A 16,649-nucleotide genomic window follows, 5' to 3' on the forward strand; every position below is an offset into this window, starting at 1 on the left:
GGGCGTAGTCATGATGTCGAAAGTGGTGATGAAAGTCTGATGGGCATTCAGCCTTCCCTCTCCTGTGCCATTTTGGCTCCTCACCATTTTCAGCCTGCCTGTTCAAAACAGAGCAGCAGAGTGGCAGAGCGGCAGAGGGGGGTGGGGGGTCAGCAGAGCAGAGGACCAGCAGAGGGGCTGAGCGGCAGGGACTGGCCAAAAGCATGGAAGAGGGAGGCGGGGCCCAGGAAGATCGGTGGGGGGGCTGTCTGCGTGTCAGTCCGCATCCACCAGTAATGTGCAAGGGGAGGGAAAGGGGCAGGAACCCAGGAGCAAGGATGCTGAACTCGGAGCGGGTGTAATGCCTCTTCACGGAAACATAACGCTATGGGAATGGCCATCTATGGAGAAATGCCCTCACCCCGGCGCCAGCTTGTCTGGCTGAAAGGGGGGGGCAATACAGGCGGGTGGGGTGACAAGACGTAAGGGCCTCTGATTGGTGCACCCCAGTGGCACCACCATGCTGGGAGGGGCAGGCTGAGCTGCCTTAAAGCTCAGCTCCCCCTCCCAATCTCAGCTCTCTGGCTCAACGCAGCTAGAGAGAGTTACAGCTCCACCTGAAAACGAATGAAGGACACCTGCCTGCTGGAGATCGGCTTCGTCGTCATTGGACTCTGTGTGCAATTAGCGTGCCTAAACCGCTCCACGTCGACGCTTGCCTTGACTCCAGCGTTGCCGGTGCTTGCGGTGGGGCGCTCGCGCTCCGGCGCAGTTTCCTCAGGCCCGCCACCTGCCCTGTTGCCGGGAAGTGCTGGCATTGGTGGCGGTAGGCGCTGGAGGCGTAGCGCCTGCCGCCGCAGGCGGTTGCGGGTCCCGCGGGCCCCAGCGCTTGCAGCGGTGGCCCGCCCCCCCTTCCTTCTTCCCGCCTTTACTCGGCGTGCCGACCCGGCCCTGGGTTTGCTGGCGTGTGCGGCTGGGGCGCTCGTGCCCGGGCGCCGCCCCCTCCTCGGCCGGTTCTTTTCGGGTCGGCGGGTGGTCCGGCGATCGCGCCTGCGGCGTGTGCCCGGGAGCGGCACCCATTGTCCTGCTCCCATACGGGGGCGCCGCCTCTTGCGGTTGCGGCTATGGCGCGCCCGCCCTCCCTCGTCTTTCTCCTCCTCAGGCTGCGCCCCCGGGGTTGTTGTCGCTCCCAGGAGCCGCGCCTGTGTTCCGTTCCCCTGCGGGGGTGTTGGTGTCATCGGCGGCGGCGCGCCTGCCTCCTCCCCAGGGTCGCGGCGTGCGAATGCCGCCGCGCCCCTGGGGCGCCGCCGCTCGCGGCGGGGTGCGCGGGCTCGGGCGCCGCTCCCTCCTTGCGTGTCTTGCCTTGCCAGCGGGTACGCCTCTGTCAGTGCCGGCGGCGGGCATCAGGGGGAGGCGCCTGTGTCTCGCTCCCCTGCGGGGGGGGGGCGCTGGTGCTTTCGGTGGCGGCGCACCCCCCCTCCGCACCCGTGGGCCCCGGAATTGCCTCGCTTGGGGTGGGCATGCCTCTGCGCCCCCCCCGGGCCATGGATTGCCGCACCGCCGGGAGCGCCGGCCTTTCTCGCCTGCCCCCCCCCCGATTGCCGGCTCTTGTGCTGCCCGGGGAGCGCAGAGTGCTCGCGGCGGAGGCGCGTTCACCCCCCCAAGACAAGCAAACACACACACACACCAAACAAAATAAAACCTAATAATAATAATAATAGGAGTAATAATAATAATAATAATAACAACAACAACAACAAATTAAACAATGGGGGAAGAAGAGGGGGGGAGGGAGGAAAAAAAAAAGAGAAAGAAAGGGGAGCAAGGCAATGCCCGCGTTCAGGCCCGGCTCCCACAGCCATGGGCCCTTCCCGGGCCTTATGGGCACCAATTTTTTGCAATGGGCGACAATCGCCCCCTCCCTTTGCACCACTCACATCTTTAGTCATTATCGGCCACGGAGTATGGCCCTCCTATCTAGAGGCGCTCCCCACTCCCATCCCAGGACTCTCCACCTTAGCTTATCTCGGGTCTGCAGTTCTCGAGGCCTGTGTGGTGTTGTCTGTTGCCCTCGATGCCCAGTGTGTAGCCTCCTGCTGCATTTACTTATAGGGGTGCTGGTTTGAGTGTTGGACTTGGTCTGGCATCCGGGCTATTGCTTCTTTCTGACAACCAGCAGAGGGCTAGAGGTGCCAGCCATTGTCTGATCTGGGAAGTTAAGCGAGGTCAGCCTTGGTCAGAATTTTCCAACATCGTGCCAAGCCTAACCCACCTTATTAATTTGCCCCCCCCCCCAGGAAAGGCCAAGGTAGAAAGAAAGGGTAGGGTAGGGCCCCTGCCTCCCCTCCCCAAGAAACCACTGCCAAGGCCCGATTATGAGTCTAATGAGGAGGCAGACCTGGTACTGGCGTCAACTCTTGCTCGTTTAGAAACCGATGAGAGTTCCTCGTGGATCTCACCCCCTCCCCTGGTCAGGCCTTAGAAGCCCTTGGCTGTCCAGCCCAAATGAACATGACAGCAGACCCAACGCTCACTACTATTTTTTCTTTCAGCTCGTCCGGATGCTCTTGAAGCCTCCACTTCTTCTTCATTAGCTATTCTGGATGGCTCACCGCCCACGACTGAGCTCCTCCCTTCTGCAACCTCCTCTTTCCCGAGTGCCCAAGCATCAATATCTAAGTTTCCAGTCAAGGATCAGAGCACGGCCACAATGAGTGCAACTCGTCTGGATGCTGTTGAAGCCTCCATCTCCTTCCTTGTGGTTTCGCCCAGGCGACACACCACAGCTGGGGCGGTCCGCCCTCCTGGGGCATCTCCGTCAGGAGCACTGCAGGTGGCATCGTCTTCCTTGCTCCCAGGGACCCGGATGTGGCTGCCTTGGATATGGGTGAGATGACTGCACCTTGCCCCACTTGTCCAGATGGGCGACCTGCAAGGCCGTGGGGTTGCCGCCTTAGCTTACCTCCCTGGGGCGGCTGGCCCTCCCAATGTCACTGGCAACTCAGTAAGTCACACCCCACGGTAGCCCCAGCCGCTCAACTCAGCATATTAGTGATATTACATGGTTCTGCTGGATTAACTTACGATCCCTCGCCCTGCCCCAGCCCGCTTGGGCATCCACGTAGGTGGCATATTAGATCCCTACGCTAACCTGGCAAGTTGGGATGCCACCAGGGCTACTCCTCCTCCTAATGGCTTTCACCTGAGGAGGTGTGTGACTGGATTACGTTGAGGCCTTTCACAGGAGGGCCGCCATGGACCCTTCTCTGCACAGGAACCTGTTGGACCAGGACCTTTCGCGCCTCTTTTGACTCCTTCCCGGCCTGTTCTGCGGCAGATCTGGCAATAGCCACAATCACCAGGCTGTCTCCCGCAATGGCCTTTCGCCTATGGCAGATCCGCTGCTTCAGCACCGCTGTCTGTGCTGGGAATACAGCCCCAAGGGTGCATACTCCCAGAACCCGTGCCTTTTTTTCCGTCATGAGTGCCCCCAAGTAGCAGTCAGTACTAGTCCTCCCCTTGTCCAATGCCTGGGGATGGTAGGGTCCCCCCCCTTGGAAAGGCCGAGGCAGTAGGAAGCTCTCATGGGCCCATGCCCGGTTAGGTTGGTGCCGCTACTCCGACTTTAAGTCGCTACCCCAATGGAAGGAACACGTTTTAACTTGGAACATGGTTTTATGCTAGGTTCTAGGACCTCACCCCCTTTTCTAGGTCAACACATGCCATCCTTACCTCGTAAGCAACATTGCTCCTAGCCAGGCGTCGACAGGTTCCTGACAGGTTAACATGGCAGTACTGGCAAAAGGATTATAGCCCCCCCTTTTTTCCACACCCCGTTATCTACCCTATGGATCTCCCTTCTGGAAATAGTGCCCACAAAATCATCTAGGGAGTTTATCCTGATTCATAACCTCTCTTCCCTGGGGGCCTGCCTGTTAATCAAGAGATTCCTGTTCATCTGTGTGCAGTGTGACACACCTAGTCGATGGGGCAGTTGTCTTGGTGTAGGATCCCATCCACGGGTCCCTGGTGGGCATACTCTACATGGAGTCCGAAGACGGTGGTCAATGTTCTGACCTAACGCGAGCATTGCTTCCCTTTCCTGTTACCTCGGTGTCCCATAGCTCACAAAGGCTCAGGGCCTGTTGCCCACATCAACATTTGGTAAGCCAATCCGATATCCTTAGGCGTTAATCTAGCCTCCCTCAGGACAACTTTCAGGTCCTTTGAGCACAGCTTCAAGCAGTTATACATCTTCCTATGGTTTTCCTTTGGGGGGACCATGCGAGATATTGTAGGGCATCTTCTTTTCACAGTTCGGGTAGCTGCCCCTGTACGTGCCTTCTCGCGCCGGCCCGGTCTGGGCAATGTAGGGTCGGCGGCTTCCACACCATCGAACTAGGGTTACTTCTGCTGCGCGCAAATATCCATAGGCATGGCTTCTACTTGGTAGGGCTTTAACGGCACCTCCTTGCGGAGGCGTGAGCCGCTCCTCAAAGCCAGACTGCGGATTCATTTGGTTCCGTCGCCGCTCAAGGTGGTTTCGGGCTCTTAGGGCAGGTACAATTGTGCTGAGGGTAGTGGCCTGTAGAGTGGTGGCCGCAGTCTCCGAGCACACCTTCAATGACCTTATAGTCAAGTCAGTACCCCCGCTTCGGTATGACAATGTGACCACGTGATTCATTATCTGTCCTCCTGAAATTGGAGGGTCATGTCATGTGTCAATGTGCCCGCACTCCAGTGTCGGTGTTACAACATTTGGTTCTGGGTCTACCATGTGCCGGGTTAGACAAACCCAATGGTCGATGCTTTGTCATGAAATTAAGTAAGGGACTTCCGGGCTTTAGCCCCGCTGGTGCTCCATTCCCAGATCACATCGTTGCAGAGACTGGGAGACTGAAGCCAGGCATGCCATCCTGCATTACAGGGCTCTCCGCACAGGAGCTACCTGCGACAGAGCAGGTAGGGTGTGCCGCGCATTAGTCAAAGCTTCAGTGCTAGGATCATGACCTTACCTATAGATCATCGGCTGCAATTTTGCACCTCCTTAGGAACAACAGACTATATGGGTCTATAAGTCGCATCCTGGCCACTTAGCTTGCCGGCCCACAATGGTGGGATGTTTTGGGTGCGGCAGGCGATATAGGATTGGGCATAGATGTTGCCTGCTTTTAGTGAATTTAGTCACCTTCTCTCCCCAGATACCCCTTTTGGGTTCCTTGGGATAATGGCACTCCATTTGTGCTTTCCAGAAAGACATTTCCCTGTCCACGCAGCAGCCTTAATGGCCTTCGTCAACCCCCCCCATTAGGAATTCAGGGTGGGTCTGGGCTCCTAAGTACGACTTGTCCCAGAGGCCTTGATACAGTTCAAGGTGCATGGCTGGCCAAATGTAACCCACTTATGCATTTGGTGATCAAAATTGATCGGTATAGCAAAGGCACGGCAGTGGCCCATGGCCAAACGCAAGTCAATGGGTAGTGCCCCGTCGGGACCTTAGGGTTCTATGGAATGCCATGGGTCTGAGGAAGGGCCTCCGTTGTATCAATCCAATGGCTTACTGTTGACATAAGGGCAATTTGGGCAGTTTCTACATTAGCTCTACCCCACTAGGCCTAGGTAATTACGCAGTTTAGAACCCACAATCGCTGCATTGAAGCAGTCTCCATGATAGTTGCTGGAGGTTTCTCTCTCAGGCACATTATGGCAGTTTAAAAAGGGGCTTCACAGCGCTCCAGCCTGCGTTAGCAAGTCGTCTGCTTATTCCTGCCATAACTCTCGCTTTGCTTGCCCCAATGTGTTTATGCCCTAGACCAGCAGACTTGTCGTACGCCGGAACAGGAGCCCTTGCATGGGCATGTTATGACGTCTGGAGCTGCACGAAGGGCTTGTACATCAATTTCAGACTTCAGCGTCTGTCACACTGTCACTTTAAGATCCAGTGGCTTCCCAGACGAGGCATGCGGTGGGAGTCCCCTCCTCACTCTGTTCCACCAAAGTCTTTCTCCGCAGGTCCAGGTGCTGCACATTGAGAGGAAGGACTTTGGCTGTAAGCCAGGCGAGGACCTGATCGAACAGGCCTTGGTTGAGATGCAGGTGGTCCGGCATACCTGGCCGGAAGTAGCCTATTGCAGCCCTCACTGCTCCCATGGATCAATGGGAAGGAATGGAATGACGTTGCCAGTGGCAGGGCACATCCGAAAGTGCACAGAGAAATGGCTTATGGCCTATGCGAATGAGGTGATGGATGCACCACCCGCCAGGGAATTCTGTGGACATGGAGGGAGCGTTGCAGGATGGACAGTGTCTGCCTGTCTCATGTAGTGTATAACAGATTTCTTTCTGATCTGCAAAGGGGCCTGCGGGAAGTTCTTCTGCGCAGGTGGGGGGAGTTTCACAAGCTCTAGGCTTGTGACTCCTGTGGCAGCTAGGATGGGCAAAAACAGGAAAGTAGGGATGGTGTGCATGCAGAGGCACCTTATGGTGACAGGTGACGCCTGAGGCCCCCCAAACGGGTTGTGCGGCTCAGCAGGGGGATAAGGGTTGCCTGGGAGACCAACCCTACTCACTCACCCAGGTGTTGTGCGGCACCGGGTTGGGGGTGACACCGGAAGGTCTACCTCCCCCAGAAGGGGCAGTCCCGAGGGATGGCGAGATCACCGCCACCCCTCAGGCTGGGTGTGTTTTCGCCCAAGAAGTACCAGCTAGCCGCTGACACAGTTAGATGCCCGTCCTAGTTACCCCTTTGCAGCTATTTCAATAAATGTGGCCCAATTTTCAACCCAAGCTTGTTGTCTGCGTCTTCTTTAACCCATCTCCGCTCGCAAAGAAACACGTGTGAAGAGAGTCAGCGGTGATCCTGCATTTAAAATGGAAGCAGAAAGCCCCGTTTTAAATGCAGGATTTTAAGCTGGTGTAGAGATGCCCCCTGGGTCCTGAACCAGGATACCCATGTTCGGTGGCGGCTGTGCATGCTCAAGTGTTGGAGCAATATCTCCTCCTGCCGCTGACAGGCAGGATCATGTCTCTTGATTAGCCAAGCCAGGTATAAATGCCACAAGTCGAGAGCAGTACCTGCTTTCTGCTTTACTTCAGGCTGTAGGTTCTCACTTCCGTTTGCCTTTCAGGTCTAGCAGGTGTTCAGTGTTATATATGCACCTCTAGCTGTTCTTGACCAAAGTAGACGTTATTTGCCATTTAAAAATATGTTCCTCCATTTCTACCTTATCATACTCTTCCTAAAAATTTTCATTAAAATAACTATCATATTGACTGCGATCCAGAGAATGTCATGCACAATGAGGTCTCATTGTCATCTAATGAATGTACCAACTTGTAAGTGCTAGCCAATAGGACTGCTAGAGCAGTGCTTATAGCCCTCACATTTCTCAGACATTTCTAAGGGGACCGGCACAGTTGAGGCTGTTACCCATGTGAAACTTCAGCAGTGTGCCTGAGTTATCTCACTCAAAACCTCCACATGAACTTGCATGTCAGATTAGTATATACTGGCTTGCATGCTAAGCATGACAGGCAGAGTTCTCCTTGCACAATGAGGTTTGCCCACCTTCTTGTGCCTGCTGCACCAGTTTTCAAACCTGAAAATACATTCCTGAAAGTTGGAGGACCCTCTGGAATGTTGTGTGCCATGGCTCAGCAGGACGCAGGGGCTGGCGGAGCTGGCAGAAGTGGGAAAATGTGCCCTTCCCATTGGCGTAAGGGGTTCTTTGAATCCAAGCCATGTTGAACAGGAAAGGGAAACCAAGATGAGAATCTATAGGACCTGAAAAAGACATATTTTCAATGAAATCCACAGCCATCTTCCCTGTGCAGAACTGTGTAGAATTACTCAAGACTGGCCCCACAAACTCTTGCCAGTTCCCTTGGTCTCGTCATTAACATCACGAAACCACAATACCCAAGGCTGCTCAAATGTCTAATGGCATGATGGCAGCATCAGGTTATAATATCCCCTGTGTTTGGATTGATTGTCAGCTAATTAAGGTGTCACGCTCCCTTGGCCCCCTCCTTCCTCATGCACACACACAGGAAGAGAGGCTTCAGTCTCACGCCTTTAATTCACTATCAACAGGTTCATTACAGATGCAAATCCTCGAAGACTCTCAGGCTACAAAGGAGTACAGCTGCTTCATTTACAAATGGCAACAGGGGATACACATGGGAGCTATGCGTTGCCAGCAGTTGAAACAAGAACTTGCTGGCTAGAATAACTTAGGGAGGGATGCCCCTCCCTTCCAATGATGCTCCCCTAAATTGACCCTCACGCATCGCCAACCGGGTCTACCGTCTGAGCTCCACCTCTCACTTTTCCCGCTTCGCTCTGTGCCACAGTCTAGCATCCCTCAGGTCACACCCCATACTCTCCTCCTCCTCCTCCTCCTCCTCCTGGAAGGAGAGAAGGGGAGGGGCTTCAGGCCCAGCCATCTCTGTGTTAGCCTCCTGAGAAGCACACCTATCCATATCTGAACTCACTCAGGAAGATGCCTCCCCTGGTTCTGGCTGTTCCCCTTCTGAGTCTGAACTGCTAACTATCTCCATACGCTCAGAATCAATCCTGGCATAAGGGCACAATGCTGTGCATGTTTAGACAGAAGGACAATGACATAGGATTGCACCTTAAATAATATAATTCAGTTGTGGTGTAGAACACTTTGTTTTTACTCAGACTCTTTATACTCAAACTGAAACTCAGTCCAGACAAGGTGGAGGTGTTGCTGGTCTCTTTTCCTAGAATTGATGGTCAGACTGTTGCACCTCCCACTGAGAATCAATTTAGCATCTTGCATATGCTACTGGATAAAGTGCTGCTCATGAATGCTCAGATGGCATCCATGACCAAAAAAAACTTTCATCAACTTTAGATGGCGTGTGTGTGTGTGTGTGTGTGCGCGCGCGCGCATGCACCAGTGGCAACCTTTCCTGGAAAAGGAAAATCTTGCTACCATCAGTCATGTGTTATTGACTAACAAACTAGACTATTGCAATTTGCTCCAGGTGGGACTGCCTTTGTAAAACTTTCGGAAAGTTAACTGGGACCTGATGCACCAAGAACATAATTACACATTGCTAAAATGACTTCACTGGCTCCTAGCTAGCTTCTGGACAAAGTTCAAAGTGTTGACCTTTAAAGCCCTAAATGGCCTTGGATCATTATGTCTGAAGGACCCCCTATTCCTATATGCAGAGACGATTATCAGAGGCATCAAAGGTGAGGTGGGTGTTGATAAGGGATGGGGCTTTTTCTGTGATGAGTTCTCTAGAGTGCTCTGGAGAGGTGTATGACCCAGCTGTGGGCTGCTAAGGTTTGGAGGTGCCGAGATAGTGATAAGCCAGATCCAGGTTTGCTTACAAGGAGACTTTATTGAGTACTTACAGCACACAGGTGTACCCAATGGTTGGATCAGACAGCTTTTATCAACCCAGAGCCAAGGGGTACAATGGGTCTTATACTATAAATGTTAGCAGTGAGGCAAGCAGCAAGCATTAATTAGTGTTCATCTGCAACTTTCCCAGCATAGGCTAACATCCCCACGTCAGCGGGCAAACAATCAGAACTTTCCCAGCACAGACACCGGTAAACATGGCCTAAACAGAGCTTCACTTCTCAGGCGCATCCTAGGACCTCATAAGATAAATGGTAGCTCGTTAGCATGGAGTGTGCTGAGGTGGCGATATCGACCTTTGACTCATCTCATAAGCTCAGAGGCCCACTAGCAAGGAAATTGCACTTAATAATGACTCAAAGCAAAGCATTATGGATCTCTAGGCCCCTCTAAAACTACAGGTGACTGGGTTACAGGCCTGGGGCCATTACAAGAGGACAGTCCAAAGTCTGTTTGGCATCCACCTGCTTATCTTTTTAACAGCAAGTGAAAATAAGTTCTCACTATTGCTTTGAAGGAAGTGGAACATAATTGGCTTGAGAAAGTCGTTCATTGCTTTGTATTTCTTATGCTTAAATGGTATTCTATTGTGTTGTGTATGATTTATAAGTTCATATTGACTTTGCTAGTTGCCATACATAAATTTTAGTGGAAAGGCAGGATATAAATATTTTAATACACAGCGAGAAATAGTGAAGTGGAAAGGATCCCGATTCCTCATTTGTCTGATCTTTCCAGAGATCGTTCAAACTTTCGACACATGCCAGAAATCTTTTCTGTTCCTTGACTGATACCTTCCTGCTATTCACCAATCACCATAGGCACATTTTACAGGCTTCAAAGGGTTTTGGAAACATTCCCATTGCTTTGAAATCTGGATGTATTTCTTGCTTAGCTATTTGTATGCTTGTTTATATTTCTGAGCTTTGGCTCTGCTTCCTCCCAGTTTGCAGTTGTGGGATTGTCTCAGGCTGCCCTTTTCCGCTTTAATTTGGGTAACCTTTTATTTATTTATTTTATAAAATGCAGCTGTTACTGAAATGCTTAGAGATTTTATCGAGTTTTCCCATCGGATGTGTTTTACAGTGTCACTTGTAAGGAAATATTACACCAATAGGCAATGAACAAAACATGGCACATGTGCAAATTGGCCATTTCTCAGCACTCGTTTACAACATTGGCTCCATTGTTCATAACAGAGCCTAGGAAAAGACTTCCGTTATTAAACCAGGCATATTTAGCCTTTCAGCATTTGCAGACTAGCCTTTATTACTTTCATTGAAATAAGAAACACAGTTTTTCTTAAATGCTGTAGCTTCTTATGATAAAGACCTAGGTAGTGATAAGGAGGTGTGTTCACACAAGCACTCATAGCAGTTTTATTTGCATATCATAGAATCATAGAATCGTAGGATTGGAAGGGGCCTACAAGGCCATCGAATCCAACCCCTTGCTCAATGCAGGAATCCAAGTCAGAGCATCCCTGACAGATGGCTGTCCAGCCTCGTCTTGAATGCCTCCAGTGTGGGAGAGCCCACTACCTCCCTAGGTCATTGGTTCCATTGTCATATCGCTCTAACAATCAGGAAGTTTTTCCTGATGTTCAGCCGGAATCTGGCTTCCTGTCACTTGAGCCCATTATTTCTTATCCTGCACTCTGGGATGATCGAGAAGAGATCCTGGCCTTTCTCTCTGTGACAACCTTTCAAGTACTTGAAGAGCGGTATCATATCTCCCCTCAGTCTTCTCTTCTCAAGGCTAAACATGCCCAGTTCTTTCAGCCTCTCTTCATAGGGCTTTGTTTCCATTCCCCTGATCATCTTCGTTGACCTCCTTGGAACCCTCTCCAGCTTGTCTGCATCCGTCTTAAAGTGCGGTGCCCAGAACTGGACACAGTACTCCAGATGAGGCCTAACCAGTGCTGAGTAGAGGGGAACTAGCACTTCCTGGGATTTGGAAGCTATGCTTCTATTAATGCAGCCCAAAATAGTGTTTGCTTTTTTGCAGCCACATCACATTGTTGGCTCATATCAGCTTGTGATCTACAACGAACAATCCCAATATCCTTCTCACTTGTAGTGTTGTTGAGCCACGTATCCCCCATCTTGTAACTGTGCATTTGGTTTCTTTTTCCTAGGTGCAGAACTTGGCATTTCATTCTGTGGAGCACTGGGCAGAAAACAACAGAATGAAATTTTCCAAGGAGTATCCTCTACTTCATTTTTCCTCACCTCATGTTGTTCTTCTAGCTCCTGTACTTTGCTTTGCTGCTGCAGTTCCACCATTCTGTCCAAGAACTCTTCGTGTTCTCTTATTCACTGGAGGGTCAACAGTCCCTGCTCCAGTCCTCTTACTTTTTCTTCCAGCAGTGTGATCAACTTGCACTTGTTGCACATGTAGGCCATGTTGTTCTCAGGCAACAAAACAAACATTGCACACACCTTGCAGGTCACCACCACTGGAGAGTCTTGTCCTTCCATAGTTTGTTTTCCTTTTTGTGTCTAGCTTTCTGATTGTTCTAGAGTAGCCTGTGCCTGACCCCCTTACTCAATTTTATACTGCACTAATTTTCACCTCTCTCTCTTTCTCTCTCATATATATATATATATATATATATATACACACACACACACACACACACAGAGAGAGAGAGAGAGTAATATGTTCTTATTAATCAAAATATCAAGCAAATTTTACTTTATATATACACAATAATGATTCAGGGAGTATTAAATGGTTTAATAAAGGTACTAAATACTGACGCATTTTGAGTGGGAGCAACCTTTGTTGGGCATGTTAGAAACAAGTTCGACCACCATACTTCAATGTAATGATGTGTCTGTAATATGCCTTGATGAAGAATGTTCCTGCTTTAGGTATCTTTAAAAGCACACACAACACAAACCTGTTTGATAATCACTTGTTCCTCACAGCCTTTCCTAGGTCATGAAAAAGTATAAAAGTGTTTGCATTGATCTAAAAGCAAGTTAATGAAGCACAGTCAATCAACAGCAAAATCAAAACCTACAGACTCACTTCTAGGATCTCCTCCACAAAGTGGATAAGAAGTTATAAATGTAGGTTTTTCAGAATTAAACAAAGCTTCACAGTGCTAATTTATTTATTTATTTATTTATTTATTTATTTCATTTCTATACCGCCCAATAGCCGAAGCTCTCTGGGCGGTTCACAAAAACTAAAACCAAACAACACACAATAAAACAATTTAAAATATATAGAACATTAAAACCACAATATAACAATACAACCACAATAAAACCTAGCAGCAGTACAGGAGTTTAAAATACAGATTTAAAACAGCAAAGATAAAAATTTAGAAAGCTAAAATGCATGGGAAAATAAAAAGGTCTTCACCTGGCGCCGAAAGGAGTACAATGTAGGCGCCAGGTGAACCTCACTAGGGAGCTCATTCCAGAGCCGAGGTGCCACAACAGAAAAAGCCCTCCTCCTAGTAGCCACCTGCCTCACTTCCTTTGGCAGGGGCTCACGGAGAAGGGCCGCTGATGATGATCTTAAGGTCCGGGCAGGCACATATGGGACGAGGCGATCCTTCAGGTAACCTGGCCCCAAGCCGTTAAGGGCTTTGAATGTTAACACCAGCACTTTGAATCGGGCCCGGAAATGGACTGGCAGCCAGCGCAGCTGGAAAAGTACTGGCGTAATATGAGCTCGCAGGCCAGTCCCTGTTAACAATCTTGCTGCCCTATTTTGGACCAGCTGAAGTTTCCGGACCGTTTTCAAAGGCAGCCCCACGTATAACGCATTGCAGTAATCCAGACGAGAAGTTATCAGAGCATGGATAACTGTAGCTAGGCTATCTCTGTCCAGATAAGGGCGTAGTTGGTATACCAGCCTAAGCTGATAAAAAGTGCTCCGTGCCACTGAGTTCACCTGTGCCTCAAGTGACAGTTCTGGATCCAAGAGCACCCCCAAACTACGAACCTGATCCTTTAGGGGGAGTGCAACCCCCTCCAGAACAGGTTGAATATCACCTAACCGGGCAGACGAACCACCCACTAACAGTACCTCCATCTTGTCTGGATTGAGTTTCAGTTTATTAGCCCTCATCCAGTCCATTACCGTGCCCAGGCACTGGTTCAGAACAGCCACTGCCTCACCTGTTTTTGATGAGAAAGAGAGGTAGAGCTGGGTGTCATCCGTATATTGATGGCACCTCAGCCCACACCTCCGGATAACCTCCCCCAGCGGTTTCATGTAGATGTTAAACAGCATGGGGGATAGAGTAGAGCCCTGTGGAACCCCATGGCACAATTGCCATGGCACAGAGCAATAATCCCCCAGCACCACCTTCTGGAATCGGCCATCCAAGTAGGAGCGGAACCACTGTAGTGCAGTGCCTCCAACTCCCAACCCAGACAACCTATCCAGAAGGATACCATGGTCGATGGTATCGAAAGCTGCTGAGAGGTCCAGGAGAATCAACAGGGTCGCACTCCCCCATCCCTCTCCCGGCAGAGGTCATCCCACAGGGCGACCAAGGCAGTTTCCGTTCCAAAACCAGGCCTGAAGCCCGATTGAAATGGATCTAGATAATCCGTTTCATTCAAGAGTGCCTGGAGCTGTCCTACAACCACCCGCTCAAGCACCTTGCCCAGGAAGGGGATGTTGGCCACTGGCCTATAATTGTTAACATCCTCTGGGTCCAGGTTAGGCTTTTTCAGGAGTGGTCTAATTACTGCCTCTTTTAAAGCAGCAGGCACCACTCCCTCTCTCAAGGAGGAATTTACAACCTCCTGGACCCAGCCGGACAACCCCTCTGTGTTTAAACCCCTCTGCTAACTCTGTGTGTACCTCGTAAACATTCATTACACAGAACTGTGCACCATATTAAGTGTTATAATGAGCTTTCTACAAATATTCTTGTACATTTTCAAGTTTAGGAAAACTGGAAATATCAAGTTCTGTGAAACCATTCATTTCCACAACCAAGATCAGCTTCTTCAGTTGTATGCTTGGTCTCCAGATGTCAGTGAAGAGTAAGTTATGTTCAATTGCTCTTTAACTGAAAGAATACTAATTGAATTAGCCAAAGGGTAGGTTTTAGTTGGAAAATAAGTCTTGTAAGTAACAGCAGTGCTTAGGGTCTTGGGAAGTGATTAGTATTCCCAGTAGGAATAGTCAGTTCAGTTTTGCCCCTTTTAGACTGAACTGACAATCCTTTCTACCTTGGTAGCATTTGGTCATAGGAGCTTTATTATCCCACTGCAGCCCCAACAGTTATGACACAAATTTCTTTTTTCTCTACTTTTTAGTTGGAGCAGTTGTCATCTTTTTATATAGCTGCTTTAATGTGGCTGATTATCCTACAGGAGTAAAGATGTGCTTATCATATTTGGAGATGACATGAAGCTAGGAGGGATAGCCAACACCACTCAAGATTCAAAAGGATCTAGACAGGCTGGAACAGTGGTCCAGAGCTAACAAGATGAGATTCATCAAAGATAAATGTGAAGTTTTGCAATTAGGAACAAAAAAACCCTGAAACACAAATATAGGATGGGAGAGACCAGGCTTGGCAACAGTACATGTGAAAATGGCCTAGGTGTCTTAGTGGATCAGAAGCTTAATATGAGCCAACAGTGTGATGTGGCAGCTAAGAAAGCTAATGCAATCTTACACTGCATTAATAGAAGCATGCATGTTGTCCAAATCACAGGAAGTAATCATTCGGCTCGATTTTGCATTAGTCAGGCTGCATTTGTAGTAATGTGTCCAGTTCTGGGTGCCCCATTTTAAGAAGGACACAACAAGATGGAGTGCACCCAAAGAAGAGCAGCAAGGATGATGAGGGCTCTGGAAATCAAGTCCTAGGAGGAATGGTTGAAAAAGCTGGGTATGTTTAGCCTGGAGAAGAGAGGATTAAGGGGAAGCATGATAGCGGTCTTCAAATGTCTGAAAGGCTGCCATGCAGGAGATGGAGAAGAGTTGTTCTCTGTTGCTCCAGAGGGCAGGACTAGAACCAATGGGTGGAAACTGCAGGAAAACAGATTTCGGATCAACATGAGGAGAAACTTCCTACCAGTGAAAGCCGTTCAGCAGCAGTGGAACAGATTGCCTCGGGAGGTGGTGGCTCCTCCTTCAGTGGAGATATTTCAGCAGAGGTTGGATGGCCATGTGCCAGGGATGCTGTAGCTGCACCTGAAGTGCAGAGCCTGTACTGAGCCTGAAAGGGGGTTGGACTAGATGATCTTCAGGATCCCTTCCAACTCTATGATTCTATCCATTTGCCTCCTAACAGGACATTTCATGTGTGTGGGAGCATATGTGTCTGATGTTTCTTGCACTCCTTCAGACTAGTTTCCTCTCCCAAAGCAGTGGTGAGGAACCTCTAGTCCATGGGGTGGATCTGCCAGGCCTCCCTCACCAGTTCATCAAGGCAAGACCCCTTCTACTCCCTCAGGAAAGCAAAGGAAACCTGCACTGTTGGGAGCTATGTGAAAGCAAGTAGGGTGCTGTGAGGCCACAGCTCCCGAGAGAGCAACTCCCTCTTCGCCACTGGACAGCTGGTGGTGGTGGTGGGGAGATTGCTGGAGGGGAGGCTTAAAGAGAGAGTCCAAAGCCTTCATAAATAGGTCAAAGCAGTATGTGAGAAAACTAGGGGATATGCTTGAGACCCTCTTGTGAATGGAAGGGGGGGAGATTTTGCAGGGGAAAGTTTCTGCATGGCTTTGCAGTGCTTTCGTACATTGCATATCATAAGTGGCCCTATGTAACAACTGGATGAGGCCTCCTTTTCCCAGGAAGGATGAAAGGAAGGACAGCCTTTGGCTTCAGATATCTGAAACCTTGTTAAGTTTTTTAGCTATAAGACACTACTTCATGTCTGTGGATCCTGCAAAAAACATTTCAATGAGAAACAGAGATTACTTTCTGTAGAGATTTCGATCTGTCTTGCCAAACAAGGATTTGTGTTATCAAATGCTGCATTTAAAGAACTGCATAAGCTTTATTTGCTCTGAATAGAATTATTGGATAGATGCCCTTGATATCTCAGAGGTTTTGTCTCTCTGTGGATCCACTGTACAATATATGTGCTCTTTCTAACCAAGTTATAAGCATTTCTTGTCCATGGGATATTTTTTTGAAGACTACTAGATCCCTGTTTTCTTTTCACCTCCTTAGCAGCAACTCTGGACATTTTAACTTGCCTTAGGTGGGAGTCTGTGCTGCCGTATTTAAGAAAGATTGCATCTAGTCCGGAAATTGTGGCAGGCCCTGTCACTT

At 49.6% G+C, this 16,649-nt stretch overlaps 1 protein-coding gene across 1 annotated transcript in view; it reads left to right on the forward strand.

The window, feature by feature from the left end:
• The first annotated feature begins 1,261 nt into the window (after positions 1-1,261).
• TRIL (TLR4 interactor with leucine rich repeats) overlaps positions 1,262-16,649 on the forward strand; it is a 75,861-nt gene continuing 60,473 nt past the window's right edge. The window contains exon 1 of the mRNA XM_084859820.1: positions 1,262-1,352. Coding sequence (XP_084715946.1) covers positions 1,262-1,352 — 91 coding nt within the window. The remainder of the gene's footprint in view (positions 1,353-16,649) is intronic.

This window comes from Heloderma suspectum, chromosome 5 (genome assembly GCF_057233095.1).
Source record: "Heloderma suspectum isolate Gila_16-S chromosome 5, 16-S_ref, whole genome shotgun sequence".
Taxonomy (NCBI): domain Eukaryota; kingdom Metazoa; phylum Chordata; class Lepidosauria; order Squamata; family Helodermatidae; genus Heloderma; species Heloderma suspectum.